The 25,686-nt window shown below is 53.8% G+C and overlaps 2 protein-coding genes across 2 annotated transcripts; one reads left to right on the top strand and one right to left on the bottom strand.

Moving 5' to 3' along the window:
* The first annotated feature begins 749 nt into the window (after positions 1-749).
* LOC140000496 (olfactory receptor 6E1-like) lies at positions 750-1,901 on the top strand. Its single transcript, XM_072030393.1, has one exon. It carries the CDS (start codon positions 750-752, stop codon positions 1,731-1,733), a length of 984 nt encoding a protein of 327 aa, XP_071886494.1. The 3' UTR covers positions 1,734-1,901.
* Positions 1,902-3,690: 1,789 nt separating this feature from the next.
* LOC140000458 (CD5 antigen-like) lies at positions 3,691-22,803 on the bottom strand. The gene is made up of 8 exons (XM_072030345.1): positions 22,491-22,803; positions 22,096-22,410; positions 21,656-21,970; positions 19,922-20,062; positions 18,302-18,454; positions 5,723-5,910; positions 4,361-4,627; positions 3,691-3,747 (listed from the first exon to the last, which is right to left on the bottom strand). The coding sequence occupies exons 1-8, from the start codon at positions 22,801-22,803 to the stop codon at positions 3,691-3,693; spliced, it is 1,749 nt and encodes a 582-aa protein (XP_071886446.1).
* Positions 22,804-25,686: the final 2,883 nt, after the last annotated feature.

Raw genomic sequence — 25,686 nt, 5'->3', positions numbered from 1 at the left:
TTAAACTTTTAAAGATGACAAGATTTTTACACCTCTCGGAAACATAAGGCATTTAGGTGAGGATGTTTGATAGTAAGAGAGAAGAGCAACTGTTTGGAAACAACTGCATTTCCATACAGAATGAGGTCAGATGAGATTGTGTGACAGATCCGTTTCCACTGATCTGGTGGGACCATAATGAATTCTGGCCTTAACTTACAGTTCTGAAAAAGGCAAACTACACTAACTACTGGTATTCCCTCTTTCCTAAAGAAGCAAAGGAAGATGATGTAGAAGAAAGCAGGGCATTACAAAAGAGGTACTTGAAGTTTTCTCAGTTTGAAATCAAGGGATCCTCAACGGCTGCTAGTCCAAAAAGGCAAGTACTGAAGAGGAGAGAGAATAACTTTCAATGTACATATTTGAACTGATGGTTTAGCACCTATGTATTGGTTCAGGACATGAGATTTCCTTTTAAAATATTGTTATGATGGATGTTTGCAATTGTTCTGAGTGAATGTGGACTTTCCCAGGAACAGGGTGCAATCGCTAACAACCCCTTATTGGTCTTGTGTTCTTGAGAAAGAATCATTTGTGGCTGATGGACAAAGGTGGAAAGAAAACAAGAAATTCCCTGAGGGCTCTTCTTGATATGTGAAACACAAAAGTCCCTCTCTCTGTTGTATTGGAAGCCTGCAAGCAAGGAAAGAGAGAAGGAAGGAGATAGTCTTCTGTCCAGACCATGAAATTATTGTACCTGTACTTTTGCCATGTTCCTGCCTCAGCAGGATGAATGGAAATTGGGCATGGGAGTAGGCAATGGAACTGTCGTTACTGAATTCATCCTCACAGGTTTCTCAGGGCTTGATCAAACGCTATGGCTATTTCTCTGCCTCGTCCTTCTACTCATGTACCTGACAACAGTGATGGGGAATGCAGCCATCATTTTCCTGGTGTGTGTGGATAACCGTCTGCAAACCCCCATGTACTTTCTCATTGGCAATCTGGCATTCCTGGAAATCTGGTTTACGTCCTCCACAAGCATCAAACTGTTAGTGATTCTGAGCTTTGGCAGGAGAACAATCTCAGTAAGCAGCTGCTTTGCCCAGTCCTCCTTCTATTTTGCCCTGGGTGGTGCAGAGTTTGTTCTCCTTGTTGTCATGTCCTTTGACCGTTATGTTGCCATCTGCCAGCCTTTGCGCTATGCTGCCATCATGAAGCATCAGCTCTGTATCCAGCTGGTTGCTGCTGTTTGGGTCACAGGCTTCATATTCTTGAGTTACCACCTGGTGCTGCTCTCCCAGCTCACTTTCTGTGGTTTGAACAAGATCCAGCATTTTTTTTGTGACACCACCCCCTTATTCCAACTGTCCTGCTCTGATGTCACCCTGCTTTGGAAAACAGAATCGGTTTTCATATTGTTTATCGTGCTGTCTTCCTTGTGTTTAACTGTGGCATCTTACACATGTATCTTTTTCTGTATTCTACAAATGCCAGCAGCCTCTGCGAGGAGAAAAGCTTTTGCTACATGCTCTTCCCACCTCACCACCTTGGCCGTTGTCTATGGAAGCTGCATTGCTCTTTACGCACCCTCGTCAGGATATGTTTCTTTGGAGACCAACAGCATTGTAGCTTTGCTGAACACTGTCCTGTACCCATTCTTAAACCCATTCATCTACAGTCTTAGAAACAAGGCCGTGATGCTGGCCCTGAAGGAAGCTATGGCCCGTACAACAGCACAGCTTTTTCCCTAATCGTGATGTATTTCTGAAGAGCAATTTGAGTTCTCTGCTGTCATATCTTATGTAATACCACCATCATACATATGTGACCTCCACATGCAGATGCCTCCAGAGGATTATGTTCTTGCTGGATTGTGTTAGGCTGTGTGATAAGAAGCATATCTGCAAACAAAATAAAGGCCCAAGGAAATGATGTCAGGATGAATAATTCAGTTCATGCCCTGCCCTGGCTGCTTCCAGGCCCATCACAGGAGAGTCCTCAGCTTAACAAAAGCCCATCTCCATGAGCCCAGAGGAGCACAAAGCACAATGGCAGGTGGAAATCCAAGTCACTGGCTCCTGTGGAACCAAGATCTTGTCCCAGCTCCTTCCACGACTGCCTTGGGAGGGCTGTCACCCCACTGTCCAGGCAGAAACCCATTCAGATGCATCACTGGCAGCAGCTCTCCGCATCACCATTTGGACTAATGGGATTGCTGCCAAGGGCTGTAGGTCACCTGGTGATAGCACATAGGGGTAAGTGCAGCAGCTGGACTAGAACCAGGGCATCAGAGGGCCCATGTGTCATTGTAGTCAGCAACAGGAGAGATGGGAGTGTGTGGACTTAATGTGTGTGTGCCTGTGTCCTTGTGAGTGTGTGTTAGATTGGGATGGTGTGTGCCAGCAGCTCGAGTGGCGCTGCACCCACAGGGGCTCTCTTATGTCCAACTGTCTTCAGCTGGGCAGACTGGGAGCCAGGAACTTGTCCCAGGCAGGCTGAGTATCTGATCCCAGCTGCTGGAGGGTTCTACCTTGCACACATGCACATGAATATGCGTTTGTGCACACAAGAACTTTGTGTTTCCCAATAATGGGCCTCCATCTTGCTCTGCCAGAGAGGCAATCAGGATAATGCTGCTGCTGTTTGTGGTTGTGTGAATGCTGAGTGTACCTGCCTGTATTCACCCGTGTCCTGTGTCATTGTGGACTGCACTCTGCTGCTAAAGGGATTGAGGAAAACACATTAGTGATATCAGTCGTGATATACCTCTTGTATGGCTTTGATTCTAGTTCATATTGGAGTTCTACCACATCCAACGCTGCAGCACTCAGTAGTGGCATGATTTCATTCAGGCCATGATAGTCCACTGTTAGTCTTCACTTTTTGTCAAGAATTCACACTAGCCATATGTGACTAATAAAGTGTGAGCAAGTCTTGCTGATCACTTCTTGTCTCTCCAGTCAATAAAGCAGCTCATGAATGTGAATCAGGGAGTCTCAGTTAGTGCAATATTGCTCCCTGTGCACCAGTGGGGTAGTGATCAACATCTGCTGCTCTTTGACCCTCAGCAACCCCACAACAGAAGGGTCCTCCAAGAGATCGGGCAAGGCAAACAGCTGTTTAATCTCACTGTTTTAAAGAGGCTGCACTTCAGCCTCCAATACAGTTAACTGTCAGGATTCCCCTGTCACTCCAGAGATAAAAATGAGTGCTGGCCATTTATAGCTGGATGACATTGCAGTACACCTTGCACTGGTGTTCACTAGAGCCTCATACTTCTGTGGATCTGATGTGTCAGGCCATCGAACCCACACTGTCCTATAACCTCAGTTGTCCCTCCACCTGACTGGAGGCAGAGCACCTCTAGTCCTGATCAGAATATTCATGGAAATTGGAGCAGCAATTGTGGGTAAAACTACAGAGTGGTATGTTGTGTCGACCCACCATATCCCCTTTCTTGAGCAGAGGCATGTTTATTCCTAACAGCTGAGGTACTGGTTATACACATAGAGGGAGGAAGGTATATGCTCTTTGAGTTGGTGGACCTCTTGGGAAAGTTTCTCCACAACCAAGACACAGGCCCATAGTGCAGAAGAAATGCTTCCATGACCATGCTGCATCTAAGGGGATCTACTTTCCATTTGGGCTATCTGCACAAGAAAAGTCTTAGAAAAAAAGACCATAGAAAGATAAATACTGTAAAGGAGTTCATGACAGTTCTGGGAGATGGGGCAAGTTTCTAACTCCCTGAAGCTCATACAGCAACTGGGCAAAATAGAATCATAGAATCATTAGGGTGGGAGAGACCTCCAAGGTCATCTGGTCCAACCATGCCCCTACTACCAATGTCACCCACTAAATCATGTCCCTAAGTGCCAGGCCCAACCTCCCCCAGGGACAGTGACACCACCGCTTCCCTAGGCAACACATTCCAATGCCTGACTACTCTTTCTGAGAAAAAGTGTCTTCTAATTTCCAAACTAAACCTCCCTGGAGCAACCTGAGGCCATTCCCTCTAATCCTATCAGTAATTATCTGCAAGAAGAGGCTGACCCCCAACTCCCCATAACTTTCTTTTGGTAGCTGGAGAGAGCAATTAGGTCTCCCCTGAGCCTCCTCTTCTTCAGACAAAACAACCCCAGTTCCCTCTGCTGCTCCTCATTAGAATTTATTCCAGACCCTTCACCAGCTTTGTAGCCCTTCTCTGGATATGTTTCAGGGCCTCAATGTCCTTCTTGTAGTGAGGGGCCCAAAACGGAACACAGTACTCAAGGTGCAGCCTCAGCGGAGCAGAGTACAGGGGGATAATCACCTCCCTGGTCCTGCTGGCTGCATTATTCCTGACACAAGGCAGGATGCCATTGGCCTTCTTGCCCACCTGGGCAGACTGCTGGCTCATGGTCAGGTGAGCATCAACAAACACCCCCAGAACTTTTTCCTCTGCACAGCTTTCCAGACACTCTGCCACAAGCCTGTAGTGTTGCATGAGGATGAACTTAGCCAAGTTGAACCTCATCCCATTGGCCTCTGCCCTGTGATTCATCCTGTCCAGGTCACTCTGAGCAGATAGACGCTTCTCCCTAACTTGGGCTCTATCCCTGCACCAGCCTGTCCTTTCTGTCCCACACATGGTCCCATGGCCCCACTGTTCAGGAACAGTACAGGGAAGGGTGTGGTCAGGGTGGGTAATGGTCCCCAAGCACGATTCCCACTGCAACCCTTGCTTCCCTTTCTCTATAGCTCTCCCCTTCCCCCTGCGCCTGATGCCTGCCTTGCCCTGACCATGTCCCATGCGGGGTTTCACAGACATCCCTGCTCTGGCGTCTGAAGGTGTCTGGTCCAGGGAAGAGGTTGGACAGGGTTGGCCATTCCCCCACACAGGCAGGGAGCTGAAGGTGAGGATGGAGGTGGCCTGGCAGCAAACCCCAGCCATAAATCAGAGTGAGCAGCCAGTACTAGGAACAGCCATCGCTAGAGGCTGGGGATGACGAATGTCCTGGGCCACCTTCCCATGCCAATCATTCCAACAATGGCTCAGAGTGACCACCTGCCTCCTGCACTTGCATGTTACTCCTGTCCACGAGCTCTGGCTCTTCACCACCAATGCCCTGCTGTGAGTCCTCACCCAGCATGGCCACACAACTCAGACAATATCTGAGTTTTCCTCTGGCAGGACAGGACCTACCACTCCTGTCCCCTTCCTGTGGTCCCTGTGGTGCCCAGAGCTGGTGGTGATGCTCTGCAGAGTGAGGGGCCTGGTTTAAAGCCATTCTCCATTGTCCTGTCATTATTGGCCCAAGAAAAAGTTACTCTATCTTATTTATAAGATTCCTTTAAACACTGAAAAGCTGCATTGAGGTCTCCCAGGACCCTTCTTTTCTTCAGGCTGAAAAGCCCCAGCTCTCTCAGCCTTTCTTCACCGGAGATGTGCTCCAGTCCTCTGATCAGCTATGTGGACCTCCTCTGGACCCACTCTAACAGATCAACTTCCTTTTCGTGTTGGGGACCCTACACTCCAAATGAGGCCTCACAAGGGCAGAGCAGAGGGGCACAATCACCTCCCTCATCCTGCTGGACACTCCTCTGTTGATGGAGCCTGGGGTACAGTTGGCTTCTGGGCTGCAAGTACGCACTGCTGGCTCATGTCAAACATTTTGTCCAATAGAACCCACAAGTCCTTCTCAGCAGGGCTGCTCTCAAGGAGTTCTTCTCCCAGTCTGTCCTCATGTCTGGGATTGACCTGGCCCAGGTGTAGCGCCTTGCACTTGGACTTGTTGAAACTGTTTAGATTCACATGGGCCCACTTCTCAAGCTTGCTCAGGTCCAAACAGATATCATCCCTTCCTTTTGTTGTATCAACAGCACCACTCAGATTGGTGTCATTGGCAAAGTTGCTAAGGGTGCACTTGATCCCACTGTCTATGTCTTCTGATAATAATAGGAAATAGTGCTGGTCCCAAGACAGGCCCTGAGGGACACTACTCCTCACTGGCCTCCACCTGGACATAGGGCAATGGATAGCAATTTCATAGAACAATGACCTCCACCTGATAATAAAACAATTTCTTCATCCTGTTCCTGACCACAACATTGGAAGAAGAACCAGCACCAGCACTGAAAATCAGCTGGTCCAGGCACCAGCACTGAGGAAATACCCTTTTATTAAAGAGATGTGACAGGGGTAGCCAGCTATACCTTAACAATAGATACAGATACAAGGGTCTCTGGGTCAAAAAGAGTGGGTTTAGGCCACTCTGCAGAAGTGGAGTGAAGGAAGAAAAACAAGATTATCACAGAGAAAAAGCACAAAGACCAGCAGTTTCCTGAGACAAATTGGAAATCCCTTCTGAAGAGACATGGGCAGCTTATTGCTGCTGAAGGACTACTGATTGACTGAGCTTCTTCAGTGCATCCTCGAGCTCCTGGTTCCTCATGCTGTAGATGACGGGGTTCACTGCTGGAGGCACCACTGAGTACAGAACTGTCACCACTGGGTTCAGGGATGGGGAGGAGATGGAAGGGGGCTTCAGGTAGGCAAATAAGGCAGTTCTGGAAAAGAGGGAGACCACAGCCAGATGAGGGAAGCAAGTGGAAAAAGCTTTGTGCTGTCCCTGCTTGGATGGTATCCTCAGCACTGATCTGATGATCTGCACATAGGAGAAAAGAATAAAAATAAAACACCCTGAAGCTAAAGAGAGGCTAATCAGAACAAGCCCAACTTCCTTGAGGTAGACATCTGAGCAGGAGAGCTTGAGGATCTGGGGAATTTCACAGAAAAACTGGTCCAGGGCATTGCCTTGGCAAAGGGGAATGGAAAATGTACAGGCAGTGTGCACCATGGCTTTGAGAAAGCCACTGCTGTTATGAGGAGTAGCCCTGATGAGAAGGACCTGAGGGTTCTGGTTGAAGAGAAGCTCAACATGAGTCTGGAATGTCCACCTGCAACCCCAAAAGCCTACAGTATCCTGGGCTGCATCTAAAGCAGGGTGACCAGCAGGTTGAGGGAGGTGATTCTTCCTCTCTTCTCTGCTCATGTGAGACCCCACCAGCACAACAGACACATAAGATTTTGGACAAAGGACTTAGTGAGTGGGACCAGAGCAGAGCCACAGCAATAATCAGTGGAGTGGAACACCTCTCCTGTGAAGGCAGGCTGAGCCAGTCGGGTTTGTTGAGCCTAGAGAAGAGCAGATTCTGGGGGGAACCTTCTTGCTTTCCAGTACTTAAAGGGAACAAGTAATATGGGGAAAGACTTTTTCCAACTCCAACCAATTTGTGATTCAGTCATTATGGAATGTCTTGCAATTTCTCTGAGAACTTTCCTGTAGTATCATTGCACCAGCTGTACTCCAGGTTCCCAAGGGCAGAGACTCATTTTGAGAATGACACCACTCACTGTGTAACCTTGAGGAGCAGAGATTACAATCAGCAGTGAGGCCTCAAAACACAGCATTGTCATGCCCTCTAACTCCACAGTCTAGCCCTTTCTTCCCTGAGTCAGAAGGGACCTCTGGAGGTGTTCACTACCATCATCTTCTCTGAGCAGTGATAGCTTTACAGGTAGATCACTCATCAGATAACCTTGAGGAGCACGAATTATAAACACCAGCAAGGCCTCAGAACACTGGATTGTCATGCACACTAATTCCACAGTCCAGCCCCTTGAGCCCTGAGTCAGAATGCAACAATGAGACATTCTCTCCTGAACCTAAGTAGGAACAGACCCTTGTGGGGAGCAAATAATTCTTTGAGCCTATTCTTGACACTGGTTTGGAAAGGAAAGCCCAAGCTTGAGGCATTGTACTGGGGTGATTCTATGTTATTACAGAGATGCTATGAGAGAGTCTTCACAGACTCACTCACAGTGTTAGATGCACATTTATACGGCTTCCATATGGGACAGAACAGGTTTATTCATTCATTGTTGTCGACGGAAGGAAGACACAGACGCTCAATATGAGTGAACTGTGAACTTCAACTTTAATGGATAGCTCAGTCGCCTTTTATCTAGTTCGAACATAATCAACTCATACATATTGCAGAAACTAAGCTCAGAATTGGCTAACACTTCCCGGGCTTTTCAGTCAGTTCCTCCTTCTTTTAGCTACCTGTCCCGCCTTAGGAACTTTCCCGATCGCCCAAGGGCATCGTGTCCTTGAGCCTGATTGGCTCTCAGCCAGCTGCGTACGTGCCCAGGCTCATGTGAGTTGAGTACGATACTTCACTAGCCCATTGTCTCCCAACTGCTCAACATCCACATGTCCTACTTCACTTAACCATTCCTCCACAATTCATAGCAGAGGGGGAATCCAAATATTTATGTAGGAACACAAGAAGCACAAGCAGTCAAATTGACAATGGGAAAATATAATGAGAACAACAAAGACACAAGCCTAGAATGGGAAGCACTGGGATTCATTAGTGGCGATGGAAGGGGTCTTTATTAGTACTGAAAAACATCCCCCAAAATAGTTTTCAAATTGCATCCTCGAGCTCCTTGTTCCTCATCCTATAGATGAGGGGGTTCACTGCTGGGGGCATTACTGAGTATAGAACAGCCAGCAAACGGTTCAGGGATGAGGAGAACCAGGAGGGGGGCTTCAGGTAGGCAAAAAAGGCAGTGCTGAGAAACAAGGAGACCACGGCCAGGTGAGGGAGACAAGTGGAAAAGGCTTTGTAAATGCCCTGATATGTTGCAATCTTCAGCACGACCCTGAAGATCTGCACATAGGACAGCACAAGGAAAACAAAACACCCAGATGCTACAGTGACACTAAACATAAGAAGCCCAACTTCTCTGACGTAGACATCTGAGCAGGAAAGCTTGAGGATCTGGGAAATTTCGCAGAAGAACTGGTCCAGGGCACTGCCTTGGCAAAGGGGGAGGGAAAAGGTATTGGCAGTGTGCAGCACAGCATAGAGAAAAGTAGAGCCATAGGCAGCTGCTGCCATGTTAACACAAGTTCTGCTGTCCATTATTGTCCCGTAGTGCAGGGGTTTGCAGATGGCAACGTAGCGGTCATAGGCCATGATGGTGAGAATATAAAACTCTGCTGAGATGAAAAATAAAAAATAAAAAAAACTGAGCAGCACATCCTGAGTAGGAGATGGCCCTGGTGTCCCAGAGGGAGTTGGCCATGGCTTTGGGAACAGTGGTGGTGATGGAGCCCAGGTCGACGAGGGCGAGTTTGAGGAGGAAGAAGTACATGGGAGTGTGGAGACGGTTGTCACAGGCTACAGCTGTGAGGATGAGGCCGTTGCCCAGCAGGGCAGCCAGGTAGATGCCCAGGAAGAGTCCGAAGTGCAGGAGCTGCAGCTCATGCGTGTCTGCAAATGCCAGGAGGAGGAACTCATTAGAGAAGCCGCTGTTGGACATTTGCTGCCTCAGAGAATGGTAGACTGTCAATGGTGGAAAAGACATGGAACAAGTTAGAGAGATTTCTCTGAGCAAAACCCAAACATATATACTCTTGTATTTTGTAAGAATATAAGAATATTATATTGTATAACATATATATTGTTTTCTGAAACCTCCTCAGGAAGAGAAACGGCTACTTCCCTTTGAGGAAGATGTGCTCCTGCCTCAAGCTCTCAGTTTTGCTTCCTAAGAGTGCAAAGGGACCAGACAGGTTTTCTGTGGGCTCATCCAGAGTCAGTACTGCCCTACTGCACCTGCTGAAAACCGGTGGGGATGGATCTCAGATGCCCAGTGGCCAGAGGTGTCTCTGTATTTTAGGTGCTGAGCAGGACATCCAGCAATCCGTCAGGAAACAATGCAGTATGTAGGTTAAAGAGTGTAGGGGAAAACTGTGAGGTTCCACACAGACCTAAAGATCTTTTTGAGTGTAATGCTCAAACAGCCTCATTGACACAACCTGATGATTCCATTACCATTTCCCTGACTGCTCTTTAGGGCAGGAGAGTGAAAGCACAGCCTCTCAGAAGTACTTTCCCTGCAGGTAGTGAACGAGTTGGTCTACCTTGTTTAAAATCATCACCAGAGATACCCTGTGGGTGCTGAGCAGCTGTGAGCTGCCTGCCCCAGGCATCAGCCTCTGGGCACCCGCAGGACCCTGACCTGCCCTGCCAGGGGGTCCTTCCACCCACCACTTCTCCCTGCAACACCCTGGGCAGCTCTCCAGGCAGGCTGAGTGCTGAGCCTGGCAGGCAGCAGAGGCCCTGACCCAGCACACAGCCCCTGGGGCACAGCAGGGACCCTGCTCTGCACCACAGCCCTGGACAACCCTGCCTGCACCCTGCCTGCACCTGCGGCCAGCCCTGTGAGAAAGAACCATCATGTCCTGTCCTTCAGTTATTTATGGCAGATAATCACTGTTCCAGAGCTTGTTGTTCTCCTCTTACCCAAACTCTGAGAGTCCTTCGGAAAACTCCCGTAAGCTACAGGATTGCCAGCAAATCTGGAGATGGCACCAGGAACAACAGCTGTGTTGCCCTGCAGCCACAGACTTACCCTGTTCAGGGCTGTGAAGATTTCTCCTGCAGTGAGCTCTCAGCATCCCCCCTCCACACTGCCTTTAACATCTCCCTCCTTTCTCTCAGAAACTCTTGTCCCCTGCAGGCAGTGTCCCCAGCCCTGCTGCTGTGCTGTGCAGAGGAGCTGCTCCTGGGCAGAGCTGTCTCTCTGCAGTGCTGCCCGCTTGCCAGGAGCTCCCCTTGGGTCCAGGAGCCCAGCCCAGCTCAGCAGCACAGGGAGCTCTTGACAAGTCCCTGGGCCACCAGGGGAATCACCTTTGAATCATACCCTCACCAGGGGAATTGACTTTGAATCATACTGATGTAATCACTGCTTTTCCTTCTGTCACCTGAGGATGGACACTTCCAGTGCCCTCTTTTTCCTAATTCAAAAGAAGAGTTTGGCTTGAGAATTATATTTTCTTGTCCTATTTTGAGACCGGATACCCACAAAGTGACAGGCAAGCAGCATCCCATCCCTTCCAAGCACTTGTTATTCAGGGGGGGGGGGAAATTTTTCACAGAAATTGAAATCCTTCTCTCTACACAAGCTACACAACCAGTTTGGGGTCTTCAGTGTCATAGAAGTATAGAATGGCATGATTTGGAGGGGACCTTAAACACCATCTTGTTCCAGCCCTGCTGCCATTGTCAGAGGTATCTTCCACAAGACCAGGTTGCTACGGGTCCCATCCTCCTGGCCTTGAACGCTATTATTGAGCGGGGTATTACTTCTCCGAAGAACCTTTTCCAGTGCCTCACTAATCTCAGAGTGAAGGTTTCCTGCTTTAGATTTCATGTAAATTTTCTCTATTATATTTTTTAAACGGTTTCACCTTGGAAGGGTATGGGATCTCCTGCAGATGGCAGCAGCGGAGACACTGACACTGCCCTCCGCTTCTGCATTTGCTGCCTTGGGGCCAGCCCAGCCTGGGCTGCTCTTCTGGGCTGGGCTGGGTTAGCCTGGGGAGAGGAGAGGGAGCTGTGGAGAGCTAGGGAAGGTCTGGGCTGGGCTGGCCTCCTGGGAGAGACAGGGAGGAGCTGCAGAGCAGGGGCTGGGCTGGGCCCTTGTTCTCTAAAGGCTGCATGAGGAAATGTGAGTCTAGATGTGTGGCAGGCCTTCTGAAGCATGAGCTGGTTGGCCTGCACAGTACCTGAGAGATTGTGCAGGGCATCCCCTGCACACACTGCTCCTGGGTGGGCTGGGAAGAGGCCTCCTGAGCACAACAGCTCCTTGTAACACTGTGGATGCTGGTTGTGAGGTCAATTCTGTCCCAGAACCTGGCTGGCCCACAGCAGGGAGGCAGAGCCTCTGAGGTCATAAAGGCCTTCAGAAAGCTGCCCCCAACAGGGTGACACATTTGGGGAAGTCAGGGGAAAGTTGGGAGAAGAATAAGGGTGGTAGAACTGGGGCAGAGAAGAGTGGCCTGGCTAAGAGAAAGACCTTGGAGGAGGCAGGTGAGGTGACATGGATCTTGGTAAGGTCATAAAATGCATGGAGTAGATAGGTGGGGATGTTCTGCTGAGGTCAGCTGTGCCTCAGGATCTCAGGAGGCAGCAGGAGGCCCATGGCTGTGCAGGTGGCTGTCAGGGCACTTCTGCCTGAGGGCCTGATGTGCCACCTTCAGGCACATGGCTGGTCTATGAGGGTGTCGTTTTAGCTGTCATGAGAAACTGAGGAGCCACTGGCATGCAGATAGCATAAATACTTATTTCAAGGTCAGTCCTGCCCTAGTACCTAACAGAGCTTTCACATAGTTGTCTCCTGTCCATCAGAGAAGCTGAAAGGCCATCTGGATATGTATGGCCTTGGAGGATGACGATGACCTTGCTTTTATCTTGCTAGGTGCTGGGCCTCAAAGAGAGTGGATGTTCTTAGAGGGTGTCAGTTGTGCCTTAGAAACTCTGAATCCAGCAGGAAGCAATTGGTTTTGGTGGGGACTGTGAGCTCGCTTCTGTCTCTGGAGTTGAGAGGCCAGCAGCAGGAGCATGGCTGGGCAAGGGACTGGGAGGTCCCATCTTTCTGAAGTAGCTGCCAGGTCAACAACCCTTGCCTCCTGGCTGGCAGGTGGGCTTTTAGGCTCACATCTGCCGGCATCTCTCACAGGCCATCAGAAGGCACCTGTCTGGCATGGTGCTTGTGTGATGCCCTCTGCCCAAGTACCTGAAAGGCCCATGCAGTATCAGCCTTGGCTGTGGATTGTCAAGTCTCTTGTGCCTCAGTATGAGAGAGAGCAACAAAAATGTCAAACTGACAGGCCTATAGTTCCCCGGGTCGACCCTTCGGCCCTTCTTGTAGATGGGCGTCACATTTGCTAGCCGCAAGTTGACTGGGACCTCCCCCGATAGCCAGGACTGTTGATAAATGATGGAAAGTGGCTTGGCCAGCACCTCTGCCAGTTCTCTAAGTATCCCCAGGTGAATCCCATCTGGCCCCATCGACTCGTGTACATCCAAGTACAATAGCAGGTCACCAACCACTTTCTCATGGATAGTGAGGACCACATTCTGCTCCCCATTCCCTTTATATAATCCCCAAGATTATAAACCTTCTTTTTTTCTCCTAAAATCAAGCCACAACTCTCTGTTCAGCCAGGCTGGTCTTCTTCCATGCTGGCTTGTCTTTGGGCACACGGGGACAGACCACTCCTGTGCCATTAAGATTTCATTCTTGAAGAGCACCCAGCCTTCCTGGACTCCTCTGCCCTTCAGAACTGCCTCCCAAGGGACTCTGACAACCAGTGTCCTGAACAGCTCGAGGTCAGCCCTCTGGAAGTCCAATACAGCAGTTTTACTGGTCCCCTTCCTGGCTCTTTTGAGAATGAAGAACTCTACCATTTCATGGTCACTCTGCCCAAGACAGTTTCCAAACACCACATCTCCCACCAGTTCTTCTCTGTTTGTGAACAGAAAGTCTAGCGGGGCACCACCCCTGGTAGGCTCCCTAACCAGCTGCGTCAGGAAGCTATCTTCCACGCTCTCCAGAAACCTCCTAGACTGCTTTCTCTGGGCTGTATTGCACTTCCAGGATATATCTGGGAAGTTGAAGTCCCCCACAAGAACAAGCACTGTCGATTTCGCAACTTCTGCCAGCTGCCTGTAGACTCTTCATCAGTCTCCTCATCCTGGTTTGGCGGTCTATAACAGACCCCGACCAGGATGCTTCCCTTGTTGGCCTTCCCACTGATCCTAACCCATAGGGACTCAACCTTATCATTCCCAGCCTCAAGTTTCACAACATCAAAACTCTCTCTGATATAGAGAGCCATACCACCACCCCTTCCATGCTGCCTCTCCCTTCTGAAGAGCCTATAGCCAGACATTGCAGCACTCCAGTCATGAGAGTGGTCCCATCATGTTTCCATGATGGCAACCAAGTAGTAGCCTGCCTGCCGCACGATGGCTTCCAGCTCCTTCTGTTTGTTACCCATGCTGCATGCATTAGTGTAGATGCACTTCATTTGGGCCATTGCCTTCTCTCCCAGCCTTGCCATTGTTTCCCCTGGCACAGCTCCAACAAGCCTTGTTTCAACCCCATCCCCCTTCTTACCTAGTTTAAAGCCCTCTCAATGAGCCCCGCCAGCTCCTGGCCCAGGATCCATTTTCCCCTAAAAGATACGGACCTGTCTGCAGCCATCAGGCTGGGTGCCAAGTAAAGCACCCCATGTTCAAAAAAACACCAAAATTTCTGTCTTGGCACCAGCCTCTGAGCCACGTGTTTATCAGGTGGGCTTTCCATGTCCTCTCTGTACCCCTCCCTGCCACTGTAGGGATAGATGAAAACACCACCTGTACACCTGCTCCATCCACTAATCGTCTCAGCCCCCTAAAGTCCCGTTTGATGGTCTTCAGGCTTCTTTCTTCAATGTCATCACTGCCAGCCTGGACTATCAAAAGAAGATAATAGTCAGAGGGGCGAACCAGGTTGGGAAGTTTTCTGGCAATATCCCTGACCCTGGCCCCAGGGAGGCAGCAGACTTCCCTACGGGTAGGGTCAGGCCGACAAATAGGGTCCTCTGTTCCCCTGAGAAGGGAGTCGCCCACAGCAATCACCCTTCTTTCTTTCTTGGTGGAGGCAGTCCTGAGGCGTGGAGTCGACTTCCTCGTCTTAGGCATCCTCATGGGTAGACTTTCTACCTCTTCCTCACCTACTGGTCTCTCAGGCTTCAGGGCCTCAAACCTGTTGCGTAAGGGCACCTGGGAAGGTGGGGCCCATAGTGGGGGGCATCACCTGCGATGTCGAGCAGGGACCTGTTTCCATTCCTCCTCAACTCCTCCCTCTGCCCAACAGCAACAGGGCAGGGGGTCCACCCCCATTTGGAGTGTCTAACCCCACTACCTGTTCTTCAGGTCCTGCAGGGCGTTGCTCCACAAGTCTATCTCCTGCCCACACTCCCTGATATCCCTCAACCTCTCCACCTCCTCCTTGAGTTCTGCCACCAGGCAGATCAGGTCAGATGGTAGCAAAAGGCTTAGACACTCCCTGCATCCAGAGACCTGAACTGCTGCATTTTTGAGCGGGTAGTCAGTCTGGATGTGTACAGACTTCCTAGAGAGATCACGGTGCCTGGTGGAGACTATTGCAGCCTAGCTAGCGGTAGACTGCCATTGGAGGAGGTGTTCCTATGGGTGGGGGGGAACACTCTGCCCTCCCTGCTCACCCTGCCTGCCACACGAACTGTGGCACTGACTGCCGCACCACTCCCTTCTGACGTGCCACGTCCTGGTCACTCGCGCTCCCTAGAGGCAGCTTCTGAACATCTAGGGAGGGGGCGCTGCTGGCTCCGCCTATGCCTTGTTCTCGCCTCTTTCACCTCCCTCGTGAGGGCTGCCGGGTCCTGACAGTTCCCTCAAGTGGGCTCGATGCCAGAATAATTAGCCCTGCCTGTCTGATCCCATGCTCCGCTGCAGAAAGTTTCTGCCCCGGAGCCAATCGCCTCGGCAAGTGGCTTCAAAATGGTAGTGGCACCCGATTTAGGTGCTTTTTGAAATCTTCCTCCTTAACTACACTATGAAAGCTCTCCAATTATCTGTCCAAGTCTTGAAGACTTGAATAAAACTATGGAAGACATATGGTTCCTTAGGTGTTTCTGGATTGTAATGAGTTCCTTGGTGGATTTTGGTGCTCAGTCTGTGAACCTCAAGTACTGAGAGGAGAATGATGCAATTGCTTGAGAAAGTAAAGTCAGAAGGAAAAGTTGAAGTGACTTGGAGTATTAATGGGCCCCACTGAGGGCCGTTACCAAGAGATTCTCCTCAGGGACTTGTTAGGGCACATAATTGGAGGCCATGATTACGGATTGGCAAAGCACTGTGCTGAGAAAAGTCTGGGTTTGTTTTGGTCAGACAAAAGCAGAAAGGCCAAGGCCTTACCTCAGACTGGAGGAGAAGTCCTGCACCCCCATGTCTCACTCAGGGCTCTTTCTGGACTCTGTGGGGGACCAGATGATGGTTGGACCAGATGATCACAGAATCCCAGAATCATTTAGGTTGGAAGAGACCTCCAAGATCAACGAGACCTACCTCCGACCTAACACTGACAAGTCCTCCACTAAACCATATCACTAAGCTCTACCTCTGAACGACCTTTCAAGACCTCCAGGAATGGTGACTCAACCACTTCCCTGGGCAGCCCATCCCAATGCCTAACAACCCTTTTGGTAAAGTTCTTCCTAATATCCAACCTAAACTGGCACTTCAAATGTCACTCAGATGTCACTCTGCCATCTCTAATATCACCTGCTGTCTGCATCCGAACAGCTCCCTCCTGCCTCTGTCTGCATTCAAAGTAATCCAATTGCAATGAGACAAGCAGCTTACATGCTGCCCACCTGAACCGAGGCAAAAGGAATCCCAGCTCCTGTGGGCTTCTGTAAGGCATGGGACAGGCAGCTAAGCCCCTTTCTAGCCTCTGAAATGCAAACAAAGTATGAGATGCCTGGTTTGACTCAGCTGAAACCCTTCCCTAAGCAGGGGGGGGGAGATCCTTGGGTGGGGGTTCTGCCCAAAACCAGGACATGGAAAAGTGATCCAGTTGGCCTCAGTTATCTGAGAGAAGAGGACGAACCCCTCCTCATCACAGCCTCACTTCAGAAAGTTGTAGAGTGCAATGAAGTTTCCCCTGAGCCTCCTCTTCTGCAGACTAAACGACCCCATCTCCCTCAGCTTCTCGTCATAGGACTTATGCTCCAGACCCCTCACCAGTTTTGTTGACCTTCTCTGGACACTCTCCAGCACATCGATGTCTTTCTTGTAGTGAGGGGCCCAAAACTTAACACAGTTCTCCAGGTGTGGCTTCACCAGAGCTGAGTACAGAGGGCTGATCACCTCGCTGCTCCCGCTGACTACACTATTTCTAACACAGGCCAGGATACCATTGGCCTTCTTTCCACCTGGGCACGTTGCCGGCTCATGTTCAGCCAAACATCGATCATCACTCCCACATCCCTTTCCTCTTCACAGCCACTCTGTCCCAAGCCGATAGCATTGCATGGGGTTGTTGTGGCCAAAGTGCAGGATCTGGTGCTTAGCCTTGTTAAACCCCATCCCATTAGCCTCAGCCCAGCCTATCCCAATCCCTCTGAAGGACCACCTTAGCCTCAGGCAGATCAACATTACCTCCCAACTCAGTGTTGTCTGCAAACTTACTGAGGGTACATTCAACCCCTCATCTAGGTCATCAATAAAGGTATACAAGATAGGCTCCAGTACCAACCCCTGGGTGACGCCACTTGTAACGGGACGCCAACTGGACTGAACTCCATTAACCACAACCCGCTGGGCATGGCCCTCCAGTCAGTTCTTCACCCAGAGAAGACTATACACAGCCAGGAGAGATGACGCAAAGGGATTAAACAGATGTTCCAATAGGTGTTCCAGCCCACCATCCCACTACCAAAAGCACCTCCCAGACTGCAGCAGAGAAGGGGCAGGCTTTCTTGGCCTCCATGGGGGCCCAAGGCAGCAGAAGGTGGGCACTGCAAGGGAGTGCATCTTGGGGCTTCCCAGAGATCCACTTTGTCTGGGAACTGCCTGTGGCTGGCAGGACGGAAATGTCTGTCAGTAGGAATAGTGTCCAGGGACCAGGGGCTCTGTCAGCACCACAGCCAGACACTGATCCTGCTGGCTCTAAGATGTGTCCCCTCCCAACCGCTGGATCTTTGAGCTCTTCTCCCCTCCGTCAGCCTCAGGGAGACGCCCAGAAACATGGTCAGGGAAGCACTGGATCTGGGGAAAAGTGCCCAGAGGGTTTTAATATGAGGAAATACCAACACACAGCATAAAAACAGGGGAATACCAAGAGGGGAAATACCCATGTGCGTCTGCTGACTGCTGGAAAAGGGACACCATTCCCTGGAACTCACGGCTCTCCCAGTGGCACTGAGCTCTCCTCCCTCCCAGCTGCACCCAGCTGCTCAGCAGGGCTGGGCTCTGCTGGCCTGGGGCTCTGGAACTCTTGTGCACGGGGCTCTGGTGTCACATCCTGGGTGTCCTCATGGGGACATGCCAGAGACACCTCTTCAACATCGTCATAGCCTGTGGTCCCCAGGAAAGGTGACGAGGTGTGTCCCTCAGCTCCATGGACCACAGCACTTCTCCGGGAATGCAGGCTTCCCCCTGTAAGCATCAAGGCAGGCTGCTGTGGTTGGGCCTGTGGGGTGCCCCTCGGGGCTGTTTATCACCTTCCTCGTCCTCACCAGCCTGAGACATTCGGCCCATTCTCCCAGTCCCCACAAAATATCCCAGGACAGGTTCTCCATGGATGGTCAGGCTTTCAATATGCCATGGATTCTCCTAGGCCTGGGGTTGGCACCTAGGAAGTGGCAGTGCTGCATTGCCCTCTCACCTGTGGCTGCATCCCTGCGCCCATCTCCATCCTCTGGTGTCCTGCGCACTTCCCAGTCCCCCTGCCCAGGGACAGGATCCTCCCCAGGGTCAGAAACCTCCCCAGCATCATCATAGCCATCTGCTGGGTAACCTCCGGGCAGGACAGGGACATCTGAAAGGAGAGGGAAGGTGGTGGCAATGAGAAGAGATGTTCTGCAGAGCAGAGGACGGGAGGGTGTATGGGGACACAGGGCTGACATGCTGCTGGTGTCAGGGTCACAGCAGAGCCTTCATGCTTCCAGCTCTGATGATAACACTCGGTGGCCACTGCTGTCTGTCTGGTCTGTCTGCAGTGAGGAGAAATGGAGCCCTTTCTTCTCCCCCCTCCCCGACCTCTTATCCCTGGGTGTGGCCCCAGACCATCCTCCTGCTCATGTGCCTGGGGTAGGGCTGCAGCTGGGTCAGGGAACCCTCTGAAAAGGAGGCTGCAGAGAGCTGCAGTGGGTGCTGTGGGATGAGCCCTGCTGCCCTGACTGGTGGTCAGCACTGCTGGGGATGGGCACCCACAGAGCTGGGGGTGCATGGGGAGGAGACCAGTTCCTTGGAAAGAGACAATTCTCAGAGGGACTCCAACAGCTGCCCTAGAAAAGACCTTCACATATTCCTTGGTTCAGGGACAAGCAAAGAGGGGCTGTCCCCTCTGGGATGGGCAGAGCTGGTGTGGAGGAAGCTCCTCGTTGGGGCTCAGCACCTGGATGCTCTCCCAAAATCCCCACAGCCCAGCGATTTTGGGGACCCTGGGCAGGAGCTGCAGGACACAGCCCTGGTCTGGGACAGGAAGAAAGGGCCCCGCAAATGTGCCTCCACAGTGACCTGCACCCACCTGAGAGACTGAACCTCGCCTGCTTCTCCCACGCCAGGCTGTAAGCGATCTCCTCATACACGGCCTCAGGGAAGGGCTCCCCAGCTCTCCCGGAGCCTGGGGACAGAGGCAGGGCTGGTCTGGGCATGGGCAGAGAGGGACAGGATCCCACTGGGCTCCCCCAGCCCCATTCCCTAGGCCAGCACAGGGCTGTCCCCACAGCACAGCCCCACTGTGTTGTGTTGGCACTACAGCCACATCCCCAGGGAGGGCAGCATCCCCATAGAGATGGTCTGGGACAGTCAGCCTTGCACCATCCCTTTGGAGACAGCCCTTGTGCCCCTTTGTTCCCTGGGTCATGTCCCAGTGCAGACCCTGCACCAATTCCATCATTTCCCCTCCCCATGGAGCTGCTCCATCTATGCCCCACACAGCAATAGCACAGCCCGTGTCCTGTTGGGAGGTGGCTGACACCACAGTGATGGACTCCGCTGCCCTATGCTCCTCCTGCCAGTGCTGCCCAGAGCACTGCCAGCAGTGCATCCTCCCCTTCTCACCCAGCCCAGATCTCACATTTCTCTCCTCACCCAAGAACTGATGCCTCAGGCTCTGGGCTCTCTCCACCCCTTGATGTTGGTGCCCCATGGTCTGTCAGTCAGTGGGGCAGCACATGGGGCAGGAGGCAGCACACGGCTCTGTTTCTGTGCCCCAGAACACCAACACCCCCAGCCCTGCCAGAAGGCATCTCCCCCCCAGGACCACGGGGGAAGAACCCACCTCTGCGCCGAGCCCTGGCGCTTTGCACCTGCCCAGCCAGGAGGGCCAGGAGCAGGCAGAGGAGGGCCCCCAGGATGATGCAGATGACGACAGGCACCGAGAGTCTCTCGCTGCTGGTGGTCAAACGGCCCCGTGGGGGATCTGCATGGGCAGGAACATGGCAGGGGCAGCATCAGACAAGGGAGAGGTCGGGGGCAGGACATGCCACTGCTGACCACACAAGGCAGCAGGGGCTGTGGGGGACAGGGCTGGGTGATGGGGCAGATCCCACCCTGCTGGGTCCATCACAGACTTCTCCCAGCTGCTTTGGTTTTCTGGGAGTCTCACAGCCCAACAGGGAGCCCCTTCCCTTGGCTGTGTGTCACAGTGTGAACATGGACAGACCCAGCCCTGGGGAAGGACAGCTTACCTGCTTGTGGGGGGGATGTTGCTGTCCTGGGTGCAGCTGCAGGGGAGCAGAAGGAGAGCTGGGCTGAGAGGCTGGGGCTGTGGCACCAGGCAGCCTCTCTGGCAAATGACCCCAAAATTTGCCACCTGAATTGTCCCTCCTTTGGGGCTGGGCAGGGTGGCAGGGACAGGGCCCAGCACCACTGCTCTGGGCTGCTCACAGGACAGTGCAGGCAGCCCAGGGGATGTGCTGGCACATCCAGCCCCACAGAGGCTGCTTCCCACCCACCACCAGCCCCCCACTCTGCAGGGAAACCCTTGCTTGGGCCAGCACTGGGGCCATGCCAGGATCCAGCAGGGCATACACCCAAGCCAGCTCCTTGCCACGCCCCCAGCCATGTCTCCCAGCCCCACTGCTCACCTGAGCAATGCACAGCTGCATCTGCCTTATGCTGGCAGGCACCGCTGTCCCCTGGCTGGGCCCAGCAGTCCTGCAGAGACAGCTCCGTCCCCCTGCACTCCATCAGCCACATGGGGCCCGTCCCCTCTCCAGCAGCAGCCTGGCCCAGGGCATAGACCGCGGGGCCACAGCCCAGCTGCCTGCATGCCACCTCGGCATCCCGCATGTCCCAGGCATTGTCACACAGCGTCCCCCAGGTGCCGCGGTGCCAGATCTCCACTCTGCCCGAGCAGCCATCCTTGCCTCCCACAACACGGATCTTCTCCCTGTCTGCGGAGGCAGAGACCTCCCATGGCACCAGGACAGCTGGGGGAGCCCTGCCAGGTGAGGGGGGCAAGTGCAGGGGCATCTCCCTACCTGTGCAGCTGGTGGAGTTGGGGCATGCAGCCACCTGCGGCCTTTCTGTCCATGTCCCAAAGGAAAGAGAAGTTGGGCTGAAAAGGGTTGTTCTGGGGGTCGTGCAGAAGAGAACAGAGCTGACCTCTGCTCACACGTCCCCATGCTGCCTGGGTCAGGGCAGCAGCAGAACTTTGTTCACTCAGGGGACACACACGGCACTGCAGGGGGACCTGAGTGCTCGGCCCCACAGGGTCCCTGGTTCATAGAGCAGCAGGAGGCTGTCCCAGGAGGGAGGACTCCTGAAAGCCCTGCATGGTCTCCTCTCAGACCTTGCCTGGAGTTGTCTCTGCATCCCCCAGGGGCTGCTGGCAGCCCGGCTGTTGACTGCTGCTGGTGGACATGGGTGGCTCCAATAGCTGAAGTCACCTTTGTGCCACCAGCAGCAACAGGGTCTAATGCAGGAAGTCAAAGCCCCTCTGGGTTCCTTCTCTGCATTTCACCATACCCATTGGGGAACAGGACCTGGTGTTTTGATGGCTGAGATTTACCATTGCAGGTGATGTGGGTCTCTTCTCGGAGGTCATCACACGACTGCGGATTCCAGGGATCAGAGGGACACTGCCAGAAGGAGCTGTTGCTCTTCCCACACTCCACATGATCCAGCCATGTGGTGCCAGACAGCTTGGCATAATTTAACAATATTTCCCGGTCCCCTTCATTCCCGCAGCCCAGCTCCTTGCACACCAGTGACACCGTCTCGGTGGTCATGGAGTTGGAGCAAACGCTGCCCCACGTCCCGTTGTAGAAAACCTGCAGGCGCCCAGAGCAGCCATCGCTGTTCTCCAGCCTCAGGGCCATGAACTCTGGAAGGAGGAAAGGCCCCAGGGACATCCTTGGATGGCAGCCACTGATGGCCTTGGCCCTACCTGGCTCTACCCTTGCCCCAGCCTCACTGTCCCCAGCTCTCCTCCCCACTCCCAGCACAAACCTGAGCAGATGACTCCAGCGTCCTCCTTGTGCCCGCAGCTGTGCTGCCCCCAGGCCTTGGCAGGGCAGTCCCAGAGAGCAGCTTCGGCCCCGGAGCAGTTGACGCCATCCAGCCAGATCTGCCCAGAGCCCTCCCCAAACCGAGCAGAGCCGGCTGCCTCCAGGGCCCCTCCGCAGCCCAGCTGGCGGCAAACGACGGCGGCGTCGGCCAGGTCCCAGGCGTCGTCGCAGACGGTGCCCCAGCGCCCCTGGTAGTAGATCTCCACTCTCCCGGCACAGCGCCCGGCCCCGTCCGCCAGCCGGACTCGCCGGCTCCCTGCAACAGGGAGAACCCCGACCCTCAGGGGCTGGCTGCCCTCCGGGACCCACACCTGGGGGACGTGCAGCACCACTCACCCTGGCACACGACCCCCACGTCCTCCATGATCCCTTCTGTTGGCATGCTCTGAGGCAGGGAGGTGTTGCAGAGGCTCAGGTCAGCCTCGTGCCCTGCACACCGCACCCCACGCAGCCCCACAGGTCCTCGTCCTCGCTCGGCCCTCACGGGGGTGTAGGCTGTCACTGCCTCTCCGTACTGCAGCTGCCGGCACACCACGCTGGCCTCCTGCATGTCCCACTGCTCATCCAGGACTCTGCCCCACGTCCCGTGCTGGAAGACCTCCACGTGCCCGTCGCACCGGCTCCCTCCGCCCACCAACCGTACAGACATGTGGCGAGCCGGGCCTGGTGAGAGCAGACATTCAGCCAGGCTCTGCCATGAGCTCCCCAAATTTGTGTGGCCGTGTCACACACCAGGGGCAAATGGACTTTGCAGCACTGCCCAGCACTCACCTGAGCAAATGACAGCAGCAGCGTTCTCCTGGGAGCACGGCGAGGCCCCCAGGGCAGTCACCGGGCACTGCCCCAGGTGGGCTTCAGTCCCGTCACAGTGGAACGAGTCTCTCCAGACGGGGCCGGTTCCTCTCCCAAAATGCCCTCCTCCAGGAATGGACTCAGCAAAGCCACAGCCGAGGTGCCGACACAGAACGTGGGCGTCCGAGAGGTCCCAGCGGGAGGCACAGAGGGTCCCCCACATCCCCAGCACCTCCACCTCCACCCTGCCCTCACACGCTGTGCTGCCGTTCACCAGCCTGAGCCCTGTGTACTCTGGGGACAAAGGAGGGTGAGAGAGGTCACATTTTTGTTCTTGCTCCCACAGGAGCTGCAGGAGAGGCCAAAGGGACAGCATGCCTTTCTCCTCCTGCAGCACTCTAATTTTAGGGCTGCAGACCACCACTTCACCCCACCTGTCCCCCACCCAGCACAGCCAAGTTCCTGCCGTGCTCTCCTTCCACCACCACAACCCCAGTGGCCATCATCCCACCCCAAGTCCTTACGTGTGCAGGTGACATGAGTGCCATTGCTGTGCGTGCAGGCCTTGTCCTTGGAGGCCCCCCAGGGGCAGAAGAGGATGGTGGATTCATTCCCCACACACTGCAGCTCTCTGTCCCAGACAGGACCGGCCCCTTCTCCCAGCTGAGCTGCCCCATGGACAGACAGGGCTGTGCCACACTGCAGCTCCCTGCACACCACCTCGGCAGCTTTGGCACCAAAGTGGGAGTGACAGACAGCTTTCCACTGGTCCCTGTCGTAGACCTCCACACTTCCTGAGCAGGGGCTGTCCCCTCCGACCAGCCGGACAAATCCTGGAGCAACCAAGGAGACCTGTGAGTTCCCAGAGCCCTCTGGCAATTCTGTGCCCACCTCATCCCTAAGGCAGCCACATGCAGAGTCCCCCAGCCAGCCCAGCAGCTCTCAGAAGGTGCTGGTGGCACAAAGAGGTCAGGGCACCCCTACTGCTCCTCAGAAACCAGCCCAGCACCCATGTCCTCTTTTCCAAGCCCCCAGCTGCAGACACCGCTCAAACTGCTGCTGCCCGGAGCCCCTGGGCTGCCCGGCCCCAGACCCAGCACTGCAACACCCGCAGCACGTGGGGCTGGGGAAACAGCCCAAGGAACTAAGGGCTACTTCAGCCTGCTCTGCCCCACAAGGCTCAGGCCAGTTAGAAGAAATCCTTGGATCTGCTAAAAAGCCCCCTGTTCCCAGGGAATGCTGGGGCTCTTGGGGAGCTGCTGTTACATGGGGCACATCGGGGGATCCTCCGCAAAGGGGGTCCTCCGGTCAGGACAGTGTGGTGCTGGACATGCACGTCCCCAGCCACCTACCATGCATGGGTCAGGAAAGCAGGCAGAGAGCAGCCCTGGTTTGACACGAGCTCCCAGTGTGAGGGCAGGCAGAGAGGAGAGCCAGGAGGTGCTGGCACAGCCCCTGGGGCACAGGGCAGGCAGCAGAGGCTGAGCAGTGGGTCAGCAAGGCCTGGAGGGGCCATATCACTAGGGGCTGGCTCTCATGGGTGACCCCAGGACAGGAACAAGGTGCCATTTGCCACCCTATTCCTCTGCACGAGCCCAGTGCTCCTGCCCTCTGAGCAGCCCCTCTGCTTTGGCCAAGGTTCTCTTGGCTGCTGGGGGTACAACCCAAAAGTCCTGGGCCATTGCACACCTTTCCCTGAGGCTGCTGGTGGCTGGGGAAGCTGCTCTAGATTCCCCTGGCATAGGGACCAGCCTGCCAGACAGGGCCTGGGCGAATGGAGGAGAAAGATGGGAACCAGGCAGCACAGTGGGAAGGGTGAGGGCTTTCCTCTCCCAGCGCCAGACACCTCCCCAGGCTTGGCTGCTCCAGCTTCAGGGCCAAGCTGGGTGTGCTCCCACTGGGCTTTCCCCAGGGACAAGGGACACCAGCAGTGGCAGACCCAGCTCAGAGTGCAACTTGACACACAGAGCCATGTTCTGGTGTCCACTTGTTGCTTCCTGAGGTCACAGCCAGGTCCCTTAGAAGTGTCCTCGTCCCAGAAGTAGGGAACAAGTTCAGTCCTTACCTGAGCATGTCACTCCAGCATCCCAGCTGTGATAGCAGTTTGCTTGACCCCAGCCTTTGTGTGTGCAGTCAGACAGGGCAGACTCGGTTCCACGACAGCCAACATAATTCATCCAAATGGGCCCAGATCCTGGCCCAAAGTGTGCACTCCGAGGAGCTTCGAGAGCAACCCCACAGCCCAGCTGCCTACAAACCACTGCAGCATCAGTCATTTCCCAGCCGTAATGGCACACGGTCCCCCACTGGCCCTGATGTTTCACCTCCACTCTCCCAGCACAGCGACTGCCGCCATCCGTCAGCCTCACCTCCGCGGCCCCTTCAAACACCAACACAGGAAGGGTCAGGAGAGTTTTGAGCCCCACATTGTGTGTCCGTGAGGACCCCCTCCCCAGGCAGACTCCCAGTTCCCAGGGTGGGATCCCTGTCCCCATAGGCTGTCTCAGGGGCAGTGGGGGGTTCCTCCTCTCCCCATGGGCTATGCTGGGCTGGGGGTACCCAGTTCTAACCCTCCTGGGCCATTTGCTGCCCCACAGCCCTCACCACCTCCTCCTACCCCAGTGGACCCCTGTCCTGCCCATGCCCACCCCCAAAAAAACCCCAGCCCTGCACAGGGCTCCCACTCCTCCCCATCCCAGTGTCCCCCAAACAGACCCATGCCCTTGAGCAGCTTCCATTG

Source organism: Anas platyrhynchos, chromosome 32 (genome assembly GCF_047663525.1).
Source record: "Anas platyrhynchos isolate ZD024472 breed Pekin duck chromosome 32, IASCAAS_PekinDuck_T2T, whole genome shotgun sequence".
Lineage (NCBI taxonomy): Eukaryota > Metazoa > Chordata > Aves > Anseriformes > Anatidae > Anas > Anas platyrhynchos.
The sequence above is the reverse complement of the archived record's forward strand: the minus strand, read 5'-3'. Positions and strand labels throughout refer to the sequence as shown.